The sequence below is a fragment of the Neodiprion pinetum genome, chromosome 5 (assembly GCF_021155775.2).
Source record: "Neodiprion pinetum isolate iyNeoPine1 chromosome 5, iyNeoPine1.2, whole genome shotgun sequence".
Taxonomy (NCBI): Eukaryota; Metazoa; Arthropoda; class Insecta; order Hymenoptera; family Diprionidae; genus Neodiprion; species Neodiprion pinetum.
In genome coordinates, this window is record NC_060236.1 from 12,535,563 (window position 1) to 12,550,197 (window position 14,635).

Here is a 14,635-nt window from a genome sequence, read left to right on the forward strand (position 1 = left end):
CAGAGAATCGTCAAATTTAAGTTTAAAAATTTGAAAAAATATACAGTGCGTACGAACACGAAAGAAATATGACGTATAATTGGATTTCCTCGAAAAAAAATATTGGAGGAGTAACTACCCTTGAACGCTGTTTACCTTGCGTTTACGCGAGAGAGTGGTCAAATTAAAGTCGAAAAATCTGACAAAATATATATATATATATATTGCGTATAAATACGCAGGAAATAAGACGTATCTTTGGATTTTATCGAGAATAAATATTGGACGGAACTACCTCTGAAATGTTTCGAATTGTTAACGTTTTTTCATTTTCTCACTGTATCATGAATGGCTCAAAAATGAATCATCGGCAGCGAAGACAATTTCGGGAACAGAGACAGTGTCCCCAGACAAAAAGAAGCTGCTGATAACGGATTAGATGCAATATTGTATTATGCTGCGATAAATTACTCTTGAAGTGATAGTCTACACTAGAACCTTAAACTGTAAGAAAATGAAAATAATAAATTCGTATTTTCAAAGATTCTAGAATAGAATACCACTTTAAGAGTAACTTATCGCAGCATGACACAATATTGCGTCTTATCCATCATCAGCAGCCTCATTATCAACGCAACCATTTAAACATAAGATAACATATTTGCTTCTATAAGTGTGAAAATATTCACTGCATATTGGTTGTTTCGATAAAGTAGCTCATGTTTTCAGTTTTATTTGTGAGTTCTACACAGTCAGTGCTACGTCAAAGTGGGCAGTTCGTTTTCAGAGAAAATTTAATATTTTATATGAGTTTATGTGTAGAAATCATAAATTTCTCATTCAGAAAACAGTTAAGGATTTTGTAAGTTTTTCAAATTTTCGACAAGATATTCTCGTATAGAAATAAGTTGATAAAAGAGACGAATTGAAATAATATTATATCTTCATTGTTATTAATTGAAAATCAAGTTCCTCTCGTATTATTATTATATTATTCTGTTTTGTCTTGTGAATTATTTTTGATGTCTGTAACAAGTAAATTAAAATTTTTCTTGGTTAATTGTAAATTAATATTTAAAAATTGTGGGATATAAATGTAATTTTTATGATGCAATTTGAAAATGTGTTCAATAAACACAACAACACGGTGGCCAACTAATTATTAAATTCATTGCATTATAAATATTGAATAACAATATCAAAATTCTAACCCCTGAAAATAAATTGAATTTTTATTGTCTCTCGTCTGCCTTTGTCGCCTTTTTCAACTTTCTTATGTACCAATATTTTGGAATAAAAGGGATATTATTCGAGTTATTACAATACATTTTTTCAGCAATACTGAAAATGAAAGAAAATCCTATAAATGTCGTCAATCTCTTGCTTGGCGTATTTTAATCGCTAAATACACAAGAGACTCCGGTTAATCGTATGGAAATTGATTTAAAAGAGAACATCGAAGATATTTTATTAGCCGCGATGAATAAATTTAATTGCGTGGAAATGACGATTGAAGAATCCCTAGATTTTCAAGAACCATACAAAGTTACTAATGCCCAAATAATAGAAGGTGACATTATGCATACTTTACCTATCCATCCTGTGCCACCTACAAATGAGTGTACGTAAGACGAAGATGTATCGTATGATTATTAATCAAGAGCCTTCAATTTCTGGAGAAGCAGACAAAAAAGAAGTTTACTCATGGACACTGCGAGAAAAAATTGTAAAAGGGTAAAATCTGTAAATTAACTTCGACAATTGGCTGATTCATTAAATCAAGGTGGCACTTACACCAAAAAAATCGCTAGAATTTGCAACATTACGTTTAATAATTCTAAAGCAGCTGTCGACGCCGGTTTCATCATTCATGATAATGATTTACGTGAATGGGCCTTACAAGCCCAGAAAGGAATTGGCCATAAAGATTTCCGATTTACGGCTTCAAAAAAATAGACACTCTCTCCAGTGAAATAACTCACACACACTCAATCCTAAATACTCACACTCGTCTACACTGAGTTAAGCCTTTGTACCATCTGTGTTAATTAAATAAACCTGTTGATTGCAAGTGTTCACGTCCTACTCATCTTTGTTTTATTCAATCCTAAACACGCATTCAGGAAGAACTTTGGCTGTCGAAGAAGAAAACCAAGTACAGTACATAAAAGTAGTTCCGTCCAATATTTTTTTTCGATAAAATCCAGAAACACGTACATTCATTTTGTGTACATACGCAATATACATTAACAAATTTTTAGATTTCAATTGGACTATTTTTCGCGTTAGCGCAAGATAAACAGTGTCGAAGGGTTGCTACTCCCTAATACTTTTTTGCGAAAAAATCCAAATAAATGTCGTATTTCCATCATGTTCATACACATTGTATATTTTTTCAGATTTGTAAACTTGAATTTGACCAGTTTCTCGCGTAAATCCAAGATAAACAGTGTTTAAGGGTAGTTACCCCTCCAATATTTTTTTCGAGGAAATGCAATTATGTGTCATATTTCTTTCGTATTCGTACGCAATGTAATTATTTTCAGATTCTTAGACTTGAATTTGACGATTTTGTGCATTCGAGTGTCACAAACGCCGCATGTATGCACACCAAAATATATCATTATATACCAATGTCATTAATTATTAATATCGCTTTGAAAATAGACGAGGAAGCATAGCCTTAAATTCATTATATTCATATAATTTAACCATTATATAGAACAGTTCGTGGCACGACCAAAGCGCAACGGCGTAGTTGACCGTCAGCAACGTTAGCGTCTCCACGTCCGCCAGATCCCGGGTGTAACCAACACCGGGATGAGGCGAGCGCGAGATCATACGTTTCAGGAGTGATCGTCGCGAGGCGAGCCTTTGTTCTAAATTGTAAAATCAGCAAAAACCTTGCTCGCTGTCCGACGCTCCAAGAGGTGTCGGACGAGCGAGCGAAGTTAGTCCCGTTAGAGACAGCTGAGAACGACCTCAACGGAACCCGGCTCCTTCGAAGCAATTGCGTATAGAGGTTGTAAGTCCTTTTCCGCTACCGACGATCAGAGGGTGATACTCTGATCTATACGCGGTCGGGAAGGCTTCTCGCGTCGAGGCGTGAGTCTTTCGAAGTTAGTAATAAGTGCTTGAAGTCCTGCCACGAACTTAATCAAGTTTTGTAGAGATAAGAGTGATCAGAACTGTGCGAGAGAGTGAGTGAGAATTTAGAAGCCACCAAAGAGTGAGTAGGTGTATGCATGCAAACATTAAGATAAAAACATGGTAAGCTTCCTCGTCCCGCATTTCTCTCGATTGCTATTTCATTTGCATTGTTATCATTAAAAGCTTGCTTTCCATAAAACATTCTATTACAATATAATTGAATCCTCTAACCTATCTCCCAGGGATCACCCTATAGAAGACGATCACCTGCCAACCCACGAAAAAAAAATAAGTATAAACCTCTGCGGAAATCTAGAGGGTTAAGTCGTCGCGTCTGAGACCGCTCAGCACGTGACACGAGCAAGATAAACAGCGTTCGGGGGTAGTTACTCCGGCCAATATTTTTTTTTCAAGAAAATCCAAAAATACGTAAATTTTCTTTTGTATTCATCCGCAATATATATTTTTCCAGATTTTTAGACTTGAATTTTACAATTTTTTGCATGAATGTGATTATATTTAGGGATGGCTCACCCCCTTAATTTTTTTTTTGTCCTTGAGAAAAATACATTTTTCATTTCTCTTCATGAGAAAACTTTTCTAGTTGGATTGCTCAAAAAATATTATGTTCTTGTGGGTGAAACTGCCAAATCGCCCCTTGACCTGCCTTACTTTGAAGGGTGGTTTCGCCCATTTAAAATGTTCATGGCCGATAAAAAAAAAATACGTGTCGCTTAGTTTTTAGTCTACTATAACATATTACAAAAGAAATCAAATCGGAGAGTTCGGACCGGGATACGTTCCTTGTAAGCTGAAACTATCCTTGATTTGTGACTTATAAACGACAGAGCTGGATTTGATCTACGAATTCAAAGTTTTACCTAGTTTATAGGTTGGGCTGTTCAGGAAGGAAACAATGATTTCAACTGGTATGTCTATTTTGTGGATCTTCGGTAACCCATAAGCCCTCGCTGAGACGCTGTTCTTTGTATATTGTGACGGGACGCCTGGCTAGCGTACCGGCACCTGAAGTTCAACGCGTGCCCCCAAATATTGTGCTTGGTGGTGACAAGCCCAAATCTCACTACACACTCGATAACCCCACCACATACCGGTAATCCAATCAAATCGCACGATTTACCGTGCCCCTTCTTCAGGGGACACGACCAATCTCTATCCCCGAAAACTGCGAAACTAGACAGTAAGAAAGTATAAAAGACGAGCGCAAATGTGGCTCGATATCTATCAACTATTGTATCATATACCAAGGTAGATCAACGAATCGTCCAACGCAAGGACCTATCCGTGCACATATTGACGGAGCATCCCACGTCTACGAGGAGCCAGATATCAACACGACCCACGATCAGGAGACGTGGAGTCGTCCTTCCAGGACTCCTCAAACACCACGCCCCATCAAAGGAGGGCATTCAACGTATTAACATTTTATTTGTTTTCAATAAAAAGTCCTTAGGTACTAGGGAGCCGTGTCTGAGTGAAGAACAGCATTGCGTCTGACCTTATAGCTCAGATACGGTGATCGTCTCACAATCCTCTGATCCATAGGTAGGGCACTTGAACCTGTAGAGAGTCTCTGTCATTGCGACTGGATGACTTGATACAGGTGACGGTATGTTTGCGTAGAATTCCCTTTCATTTGACTACCACGCTAATAATATTCAGTCTTGCCATACGTAAACTGAACTACTATCCAAGTCCTTCTGACTACTATACTATCACGTAAATAATATTCTGTCTTAGTACTAACTAAACGAATGATTATTAATATCGAAACAAACTGTCAGCGACGATTCCGCATTGTCGAATACCGTCCCTCTGACGACCAGGCTATCACGCAAATAATATTCAGTCTTGCCATAGGTAAACCGAACTATTATCTAAGTCCTTCCGACTACCATGCTATCACGTAAATAATATTCTGTCTTAGTACTAACTAAACGAATCATTATCAATATCGAAACCGACTCGTCAACGACGATCCAGCATTGTCGAATACCGTCCTTCTGACCACTATGCTATCACGCAAATAATATTCAGTCTTGCCGTAGATAAACCTAATTATTATCAAAGTAAATAAGGAAGAGCTATCCCTTCCTAAATTACCATAAATTTCTTAAAGATCACAAAGAAAATAAATTCAAAACTTCACATCCTGTCTCTCATCTCGCCTCACGGGAACGAAACATTCACTTATTATTTAAATACTTCCTTTCCGGAAACAAATATTTCGCATCACGAGTCAACCTCTCATAGCGATCGATCTGTGCGTGCATCACACACACAGATCAAGTTTGACCCTCAACCGTTTACACGGCCTGTGATGATGGGTTTATTCCACTCGTGCCATTGCACATGAGGGTGAGGAAACAACTTCTGAGGCTATCTCGAAAACCAAGTTGAAACAGTCAAACTGTTCAAGCTCTTCTAGGAGTTCATCAAATAATCGACAAGTAATCATTCTCCACCTTCCTTGCGAGTCCAGAGACCGAATCCTGCAGCTCTATCCAAGAGACAGGAAATTCTTAAAATTAATATAACATTCGAGCTTGCGCGAAATCTTCACGTTACCTCACATATTAGGTATGAAATTCTGACGAAATTCAGCCCGCGAACAATGTCGAAACGTTTGAATATATGTTAGGTTTTAGTTGGCTCGATATAAAGTCAAACTGGCACCAGCGATTCGCTAAAACATTGACCCGTTGCTGTAGCGTAAAAGTTAGATCGTGTTTTAAAATTTTATATGTGTTGGAGTTAGACAGTTGAGCTAACATCTAATTGTTATAATCTTTACGTGTAATGCATACTGTGGAATTTCCTTTTTCAGCCTTTAAAAATAATACATCTCTGTGAGATGAGCGGAACAATTTAACTTCATTGATAACAGTGGTATTAAATCGACCAGATATGCGAGGATTGTGCTTGAAATTGCATATTTCACTGGAAAAGTCGGTTCTTGCTTGATTTCTAACTTCCAAGGGAATTTTATCAATGCTGGACTCAAAATCAGCAATAAGATTAGTTGTCGGAATGTGATTTGTCTTTATAGGAACACCATGTTGAGGTCCAAAACTGACAAAATCAGCTACATGTTCTGGTATTGGAACATTAGAAAGATTTACTAGCCATTTTGACTTGTCAATCTTATTACTCTTCTTCCTAGAGTTATTTTTTAGGTCTAGAAGGTTAATAATCTTCTTGCAGTTTGCATTTTTGATTATCGAAAATTCTTTTCCAAAATGATGGCTTTGTGAATTGAAAAATCTATGATAAGTCTGTCGGGTAAGATGAAACTAATGGATGTGCTTAAATTTGTTAGGGGTCTCTGCAGTTTGATTATCATTGCGTGTGAATTACTTATCTCTAGATTTAAGACGCTTCTTTGAAATTTTTTTCTTTCTCTTTCTTGTGCTTCCTGGTCTTGCTCTTTTCCGATAAGTCCACTATTTGAACACATGTGTCTTTCAACGTTCACCATAATTACTAATTTGTTTTTTAACTAAAGATTAACTCAGTTTGATGGGAAGTTGGAAAAGAAGGAGGGCGAAAATTAAAAAACAACGTTATCAAGCAGGATTCGTAAAATATTGATAATGTTTAGACTGAAATTCGTTCTTCGCTTTTCCTCTCAATTTGTATACAGGGTGTCCCTAAATTGAGGGACACGGACCAGCCAGCGTGATACCTGACTGAAATGCAACCGAGAATTTCTTTACCGAAAGCTCGTCCGACGCATAGTTTTTGAATTATAAGCGATAGCGTTAGGCCAATCAGAGTGCACCATTTCATCTGGATTTACCGCCACGGAAATTGCTGTTTTGTTCGTCTGGGTGAATTATTATTATTCGGTTACAAAGTAAATATCGGCACCTCCCCTCACTCGCTGTTGTACCCCTTCTCGAGCGCTGACCTCGGTATTGTTGCCGCGGCACACGCTGCCGGCCGCACACCCACGGACGCACACTCGTGTGTGTGAAAATAAGCGAATGCCCAGCTCCACAATACTACGAAACACACATACACGAGTGAAAATAAAAATGAATCTCGAAATAAATCAGCGGATTTAAGATTTAATGTTATAAAACACTTCCAATCATCGATGTATGCATAAAACTAGAGATTTTAGATGATTGATATGCCGTTAGGGTTCATGATTAGTCATTCAATCAATCTGAATTATGCTTTCCGAACATTTTTTGTGTCTTTGCAACATAACTTTTCCACTAGTTTTAAATTCATCATTGACATCCGATTTTTCAATAATTCGAGGGAACAACAACTCGCTGAATTGACGTGTCAATAGGTTTGTAAATCAATTACAATTCACCTGAGTTAACACAAAATAACTGAGTAAATGAGAATTCACTGAATCACTAAAAATGATAACTGAAATCATGAGAATAATTTGAGATATAACTGAATTAGGAAGAGTTGTAATAAGTCAAGTTACTTTGAATTACTTTAGATTCATGCCAAAATTTTGTGTTTGAAGAGAAAAATAATTAAATTCAAATAAAAAAGTAATTTTAAATCGAGAAGAAGGAAATTCCCAAATACCTGAATTCAAATGAAGCAATTTCAATTTAATAAATCTATCTGAATTTGAGGAAAAATAATTATTATTATTTGGAATAGAAAAATGAAGTCGAATTACATGAATAAATTCAATCAATTCAACTCAAAAAAATATGGTGTCATTCAAATTCCTAGTTATTTCCTCGTCGATTCAATGTGGGTCTGGAGCCGCTTGTTTACTCACACGAACGATGCAATACAGTATCGATGTATGTGATTTAAGTATCAATTACTCAAAATTTATCAAACTTAAAAATATTTTGCATAAGACTATGAATTATCGAAATATCTCTTCTGATATTAAGACTACACGCAGAAATTTACCAAATTGATTAATTTTTACAATTTAATCGAGCCGTGTCCGATTATTTTGTTGAAATCGATTAATCGATACATCGATTATTCTCAGATAAGTGGCCATCACTAGCATTGATCTCAACAGTTTCAACGTTACTTGCCACTCCAGACCCACATTGAATGGACGAGGAAATAACTGGGAATTTGAATGACACCATATTTTTTTGACATTTTGAAAGTTATGGCCTTTGTATAAACGTGCATTTTCATAACGCAGATTCAGCATTGACACAGGCATTTGTATTCTAGTTACAGCTGATGCGGAGATGGCAGTTATCGCTAAACACAAACCACCCGAAGGAAGAACCGATGAAGAAAAAATTACTCTGCTTGGGCGTCCTCGTCTGGGAGAGGTCTCACGTGCTCAGGTGCGAATCAAGGAATCTAAGGAATTCAAGAACACAGTTGACAAACTAGTTCAGAGAGCCAACGCCTCAATTTTACTTGGTAAGTACGTATATTTTTGCTATACAAGAATCCAAAGCATCTCCACTGCTGTAAAAAATTTCCAGCCTTCATTCTGACCACTTCATATCAAGTTCCCCTCTTGCCAACTATTTGGGGATTGCGCAATCTTTCATGCTTTCTTGATAGTAGTAGCACAATTTGCAAACGAATCTGGGACTCTCTGAAGCTTATGGTTGCATATTGATACTTCTGAGTTAATACGGTACTTGTCGAGAAATGTTGATAACTTAAGGAATTGTAGAATGGATACAACGGAGAGATCCGTTGTACTCAAGGGTACTCTGTGTGAATTTTTTCGAATTTTCCAATGTGGTCGTTTAATGACTGATTTTTTTTTTCATATATCATGGAAGATTTAAGCCGGACAAAAAAAAAATTTTACATGAAAAAAATTCATTTTTTTCCAAGAATTATGTATTGCAATAGATGTTGTATTTTTAATGGCATCGAAAAGGCTATTTTCAGAAAAAAAGACATTTTTCTTGTCATTCACTGCGACACCTTTAATTTTGCCATATATTCTAAAAATATTTGGCAGTGTATTAGTAACGAACAAAAAAAAATTGGCATCGTGGAACTCGACATTTTCCTCGAATAGAAAAAATATTTGACCGACAAAGGTGAATTGCGGTAGGTACGTGTTATTGATGAAACCATTTGAGCGTTGGTTTCATTCAAATCCATTAAGAAATCACCCTGCTGGGTCTCCATTTTTTGCGATTGTTTTCACCGCTCAAATCCGTATATTGGCAGATGAAAAAAAATATATGTTGTAACGTGGTATTTTTGATGCCCGTTACAAGTCGCTCCCAAAACCCTAGACAGTACCAAATGTGAGGGATTTCCGAGATCGAGTAGCGAAATATTTGTAAATTTCCAGAACTGGAGTCACGCATCCGAAATTCCGAGAGGGGACACTGTAGCGAGCAGTGAATAACATGTTTCAGGCTTTTTGTTTCTTTTTGTTATTCGAGTATCAACGGCATCAAGCAGAAAGTCAGAAACGAATTCGAGGAAATTACAGAGTGTCGGAATGGCGACGATTTCGGAAGAAGGATGTCGAGGCTGCAGAGGGGGAGCCAATGAAGATCCCTGCATCGCAGGAATCCATGGCCGGCGCAATCTCAGCTGGCGGCCGGCGCGCTGCAGCCTACACCGCTCACCCTGCCAATAGATGACCGCCGAATCTGCGAAGGATCGACTAGCGACGAGGGAGTACAACCCCTAGTCCAGTCGGAATACACTTGAGACTTATTCTTTGAGGCCACCCACTCGCGATTTTCTTTTGTAGGTTTTTGGACTTATAGTTCACGACTTCAAGTTTTCGACCACGAAATAGTTGCATTTTAGCAATTAAAAATCACTGAAAATTAAAAATCGAGTTTTTTGAGTTATCTTTTGCGAAATGCATTCTATCGAAAAATTTTTTCAGAAAATATGTGCGTTATAATGTCTTCTATAAAACAGGTCCTATGCAAAAATGACCCAACATTGTTAGTTAGGCAGTTAATTGCAATTGAAAATTGTTTTTCTTATTTTGGTTTTTGCATCGTTTCTGAATCTCCGTCTTCTAATAAGCGCCAAAAATTTTGTTATATTTCATAAGATTTTTCAGAATTTTTTCAGATTTTAGAAAGTGGGGTTTTTTTTCGAGTTTTTAAATCATAACTCAAATGCGCTGGGTCGAAAAATTCTGAACAAATTACCGAATGAGTTTTTCGTCATGTACTTTTATACAAAAATTATTTAAAAAATCTGAGACCTCGCCGTAGAATCTTGATCGTTTTGGTATGGAATGCCCCAAAGTAAAGACATGAAAATGACATATATATTGTAACGGACAGCTCTTCAAGATCGCATTGACATCAATGCTGCCCGTAACATACACAAATCACGACACAACTGTAACGGACAGCTGATCGAGACCACCATCGATATCGACAGTGACCTACATGAACCCAAAATAATGAACAAAGACGACGGCCGCTGACCAACGCATATCAAGACGATGACACATAACAGGACACACAAATAGGGAAATGACGTCGATAAGATAATCTCACAACAGCTCTGGGAGAGTATAAAACTGGAGGACCACGAAGAGCGGGCACTAGTTGTCCGGCAAAGCGCCGAGTTGCGTCACATTTATAAGAAGTGTTACTCGTCTAGAGTGCATTCTCGAATTTAGCTTCACGATTTTAGGAAGGAATTTCAAGCAAAGAGCTTAGTCCTGAATTAGAAAATTATTGTCAAATTAGAGTCCACGATATCCCGGAACTTCTAAAGGGAATTAGTAAAGGATAGATTAGAGCCGCGTACTTAATTGTGAATATTATTATTTCTTTATTTTCATTTTTATTTTTGTTCACTACGGTTAACTTTATAAACCATATCGCCGTCTACGGACGATACCAATTGTATTTGAAATTATCGCTATTAAAAACTATATACTGTCTAAACATGCACTCGTCTGTCACGTTGTGAAACATATTTCTGGAACATAAAATTTCACCTTGAAAAGGGGGGGGGGGGGGGGGGGGAGTAAAGCAACAGCTAGCCAAGGTGATCCCTGGTCTGGAAGATTGGCGATGTTTAAGGTCAGTAACCCAAAACAGAAAATAAGCAGGCGACTCTGTTTACTCCGAGTTCGCAATTAGAAGGGAGTAATGGAAAACCCGTATCTCCGACTAGGTGAAATACGCCTCTCTCACTTGTCTCCAGCTTGAAGCAATGGCCAACAAACCCTTGTCTTACTGAAGGGAGCAACGGGTGGAGATGCCTGTTCACGTATCAAGGCGGCTGTGGTGATACCTAAGTCCACGTAGTTCGACTGTTCACGGTTTTTTTTTTGGGTCTGATAAGCTGATCCTGCTTTTAACCCATCAGAGGGGGTTCATTATAAATATACTTTTTCATTATGAAGTGACAAAGAACACACAATAACGGATTTATCTCATAGGCTCTGGTCTCAAGATAAACCGTATCCGTTACAATATATTTATATTGCATAGCATTACATGAACGTAAACTCGCTTGCGAAACCACAGATGGTATGTTGTATGCAGATTTTTGGTGCGAGACCATTGCACACGAAGATGGTAACTGAATCCGGATCGATATGGATCTTAAAGGCTATGGTATAAGCATGTGTGCTTTCTTGTGGTAATTGGACGTCGGTAGGTTACGGTACAGAGAGGGTACAGCCATAAACAAAAAATTCTGAGTAACAATTACTTGTTTCGCTTACAAAACTGCGGATGGCATGGTAACGGGCTTTCATACTGACTAAATTATCGACATGAACTACGCAGTTCAAACCTTCATTGCCCCAAGTATCGGATCGCGCAGCTGCTGCACTCAAAATATTTTGCCAAATGTCTTGTATCGTAATAAGACCGACTGGTCGCTGTGACGTATGCCGTTTTCGAGATTCCTTTTTAGCGAATAATTCCGACGCATCACTCTCACAAAATAGACAGCAATTCTCAAAATCGAATTGCGGAGAACTCCTCGTGGAGGTATTCGTGATCGGTTCGTTATTTTTACGCAAGTAAGCTGCAATGAACTTGGGGATTTTGTACGATTTGTAGAATTTGGCGTGGACAGTTACACTTTCTTTGCCCTTCAATGAATATTTTGGTTATTTTCTAACTTTTCGTTCGCAGCTGGCTAAGATCAACGTTTCGATTCCTCTTCGTTTCACTGTACAGATTTTCAGTTCTCCCAATGATTCCTTGCAGATGAAATAAATATTGGACGCCATTTTAAAGAGTCGTCCACTCGGATAGTTAGAAACGAATCGGGAAATCCTGAAATTGCCACTGTGCTGAATGAGTTTGCCAAAAATATGTTACAATCAATTTTACATGTATTATATTTCGATGCTTCATGAAACGTTATCGTTTTGGAGCATTACTTTCTCCGTACTAATTATTTTGTTTGTAAATGATATTCTCACTCACCAAAATAAGAAATATCCAGAGATTCGAAATCCGAGGATAAACGTGCGACAACGTTGTTTGCTGACGCGCAAGCACCCACAATTTTTATCAATACTCTCTAACACAATTTATTCATTATAATCTAAAATATCGTATTACAGATTGGAAACTAAAAATGAATGTGGTGTATGTATGTTTTCACAAATTAATAAATTTACATGTGTGAAGACTGGAGCACAAAGCGACGCTTTTTGAATACATAAAGTAACACGTAATCGGACTGCTGCATGAAATGCACTGTACTCGATGACTTTGTAGACGAGACTGAAGTGTGAACATCTGCTAGCTCATTAAAAGAACGAATTGGCCTCCTTCCTCCCAAAAAACAAGTCTAAGAATAACGGCATAATACTTACTTTTCTATTGCTCATATATCTCTGTCTTTCTCTCTCTCAAGCTACCTGAAAGGGTTTGCTGATGACCGCCGAAGGGCCTTTACCATTAGGCAGAATTTACGTGCGTACACGTCGCGACAATTACTACGAATTTGTTGGGCAACTCCACTTTGAAAGTACCAAGAAATAAAATTGCTTTGTGGAAACCTATTTGGGTGTTGCCACACAGTCGGTATTGGAATTATGATGAAATACGTAAACCGGTCAGATGGATCATTGAGTAGATAGTCTGCTTTGTTTATAGATTAAAATGAATATTTAAGAAAGTACACACGTAGGAAATATGATGTGAGCGTCGGTCTGACTGTTCGCTTCCATTAGAGGATCAAGAATGCTTATATGAAATGAATGCCGATAAGAATCACCGTGTCGTGGGTAGCCATCTATACGGACGACTCGCTATCCGCTTTATCAGCGGTGGACCGTCTCGGGTAACTATTCGGAGGAGCCCCATCCGCCTTGGATTTTCGTCTGGAATTTTCCATGACAAAATTACTTATTACATTCTGCAACTTTCGCACAGGAAAGAAATTAGAAATTCGTAATTATTACTCTGAATTTTTCGTTTTGAGTATATAATAAAGCTATTGTCATGGTGGAAACACTGTACAAAATGTAATTACATTATTACAACCTTCGCCATTTATAGAAAAATTATTTATATAGGCATCACGTTGTCATGCGAATATTACGCAACGATTATATATATATATATATTCATACGTTTATTCAAAACAGAGAATTACGTTATAATTGGTAACAACAATGGTGAGTGCGGGCGTTAACGTTATGTTAAATTTATGTATAAGTAAAATTAGGCGTGCGTTACGCCAGGAAGCAGTATTGAGACTGCTCACACGGCCTCTCGCCGGGTTCGGCGACAGTGCATATAAAGTGCATATAATCGCGTAATTTGAGCACTGCTGCCGATAAGGAAGCCAAGCGCGCAAGGCGGGCTACTCTGCACGATGAATTTCGTACTCATTTAAATGATCCCCGGCATGTTCCTACAAGAGGATATAAAACTGTTACATTTTATGACAAATGTTCCAGCTCTATCACAACGTATTCAAATCAAGGAAACACAATAATTATTGGGGTAAGTATTAGGAAATATTGATTTTCAAGGATACTATCGTGTTCGCGAGAATAAAATAGGCAGAATTAAAAGAAAAATCAACTCTCTAGGACGATTTTTAAGGAAGTTATTCAATTTGTTAACAAAGCCGCTCAAGGGGTGCTGCGGGGCGGGTCGCGGTCCCTGCACCGCTGTGATAGAGCTGGAACATTTGTCATAAAATTTAACAGTTCTATATGCTCTCGTAGGAACATGCCGTGGATCATTCAAATGAGTGCGAAATTCATCGTGCAGATAGCCCGCTTTGCGCGCTTGGCTTCCTTATCAAAGGCAGCACTGCTCAAATTACGCGATTATATGCACTTTATATGCACTGTCGCTGAGCCCGGCGAGAGACCGGGTGGGCAGTCTCAATACTGCTTCCCGGCGTAACGCACGCCTAATTTTGCTTATACATAAATTTAATATAGCGTTAACGCCCGCACTCACTATTGTTGTTATCTATTATAACTCTGTTTTGAATGAACGTATGAATATATATGATCGTTGCGTAATTTACGCATGACAAATTTGGCGATCCTGCCAGGATCCGATTTAAACCAACGAACGCG

General features: G+C 37.8%; 1 protein-coding gene across 7 annotated transcripts in view; it reads left to right on the top strand.

Moving 5' to 3' along the window:
• Positions 1-14,635, top strand: part of Calx (sodium/calcium exchanger 3) — a 1,242,927-nt gene that overhangs the window by 539,677 nt on the left and 688,615 nt on the right. For 6 of the 7 annotated variants that reach the window (XM_046628885.2, XM_046628886.2, XM_046628892.2 and 3 more), the window contains exon 4: positions 8,332-8,529. In XM_046628885.2, the coding sequence (XP_046484841.1) occupies positions 8,332-8,529 (198 nt within the window). Of the gene's footprint in view, positions 1-8,331; positions 8,530-9,524; positions 10,930-14,635 lie in introns of those variants that run through there. The other variant, XM_046628893.2, reaches the window with a different exon arrangement.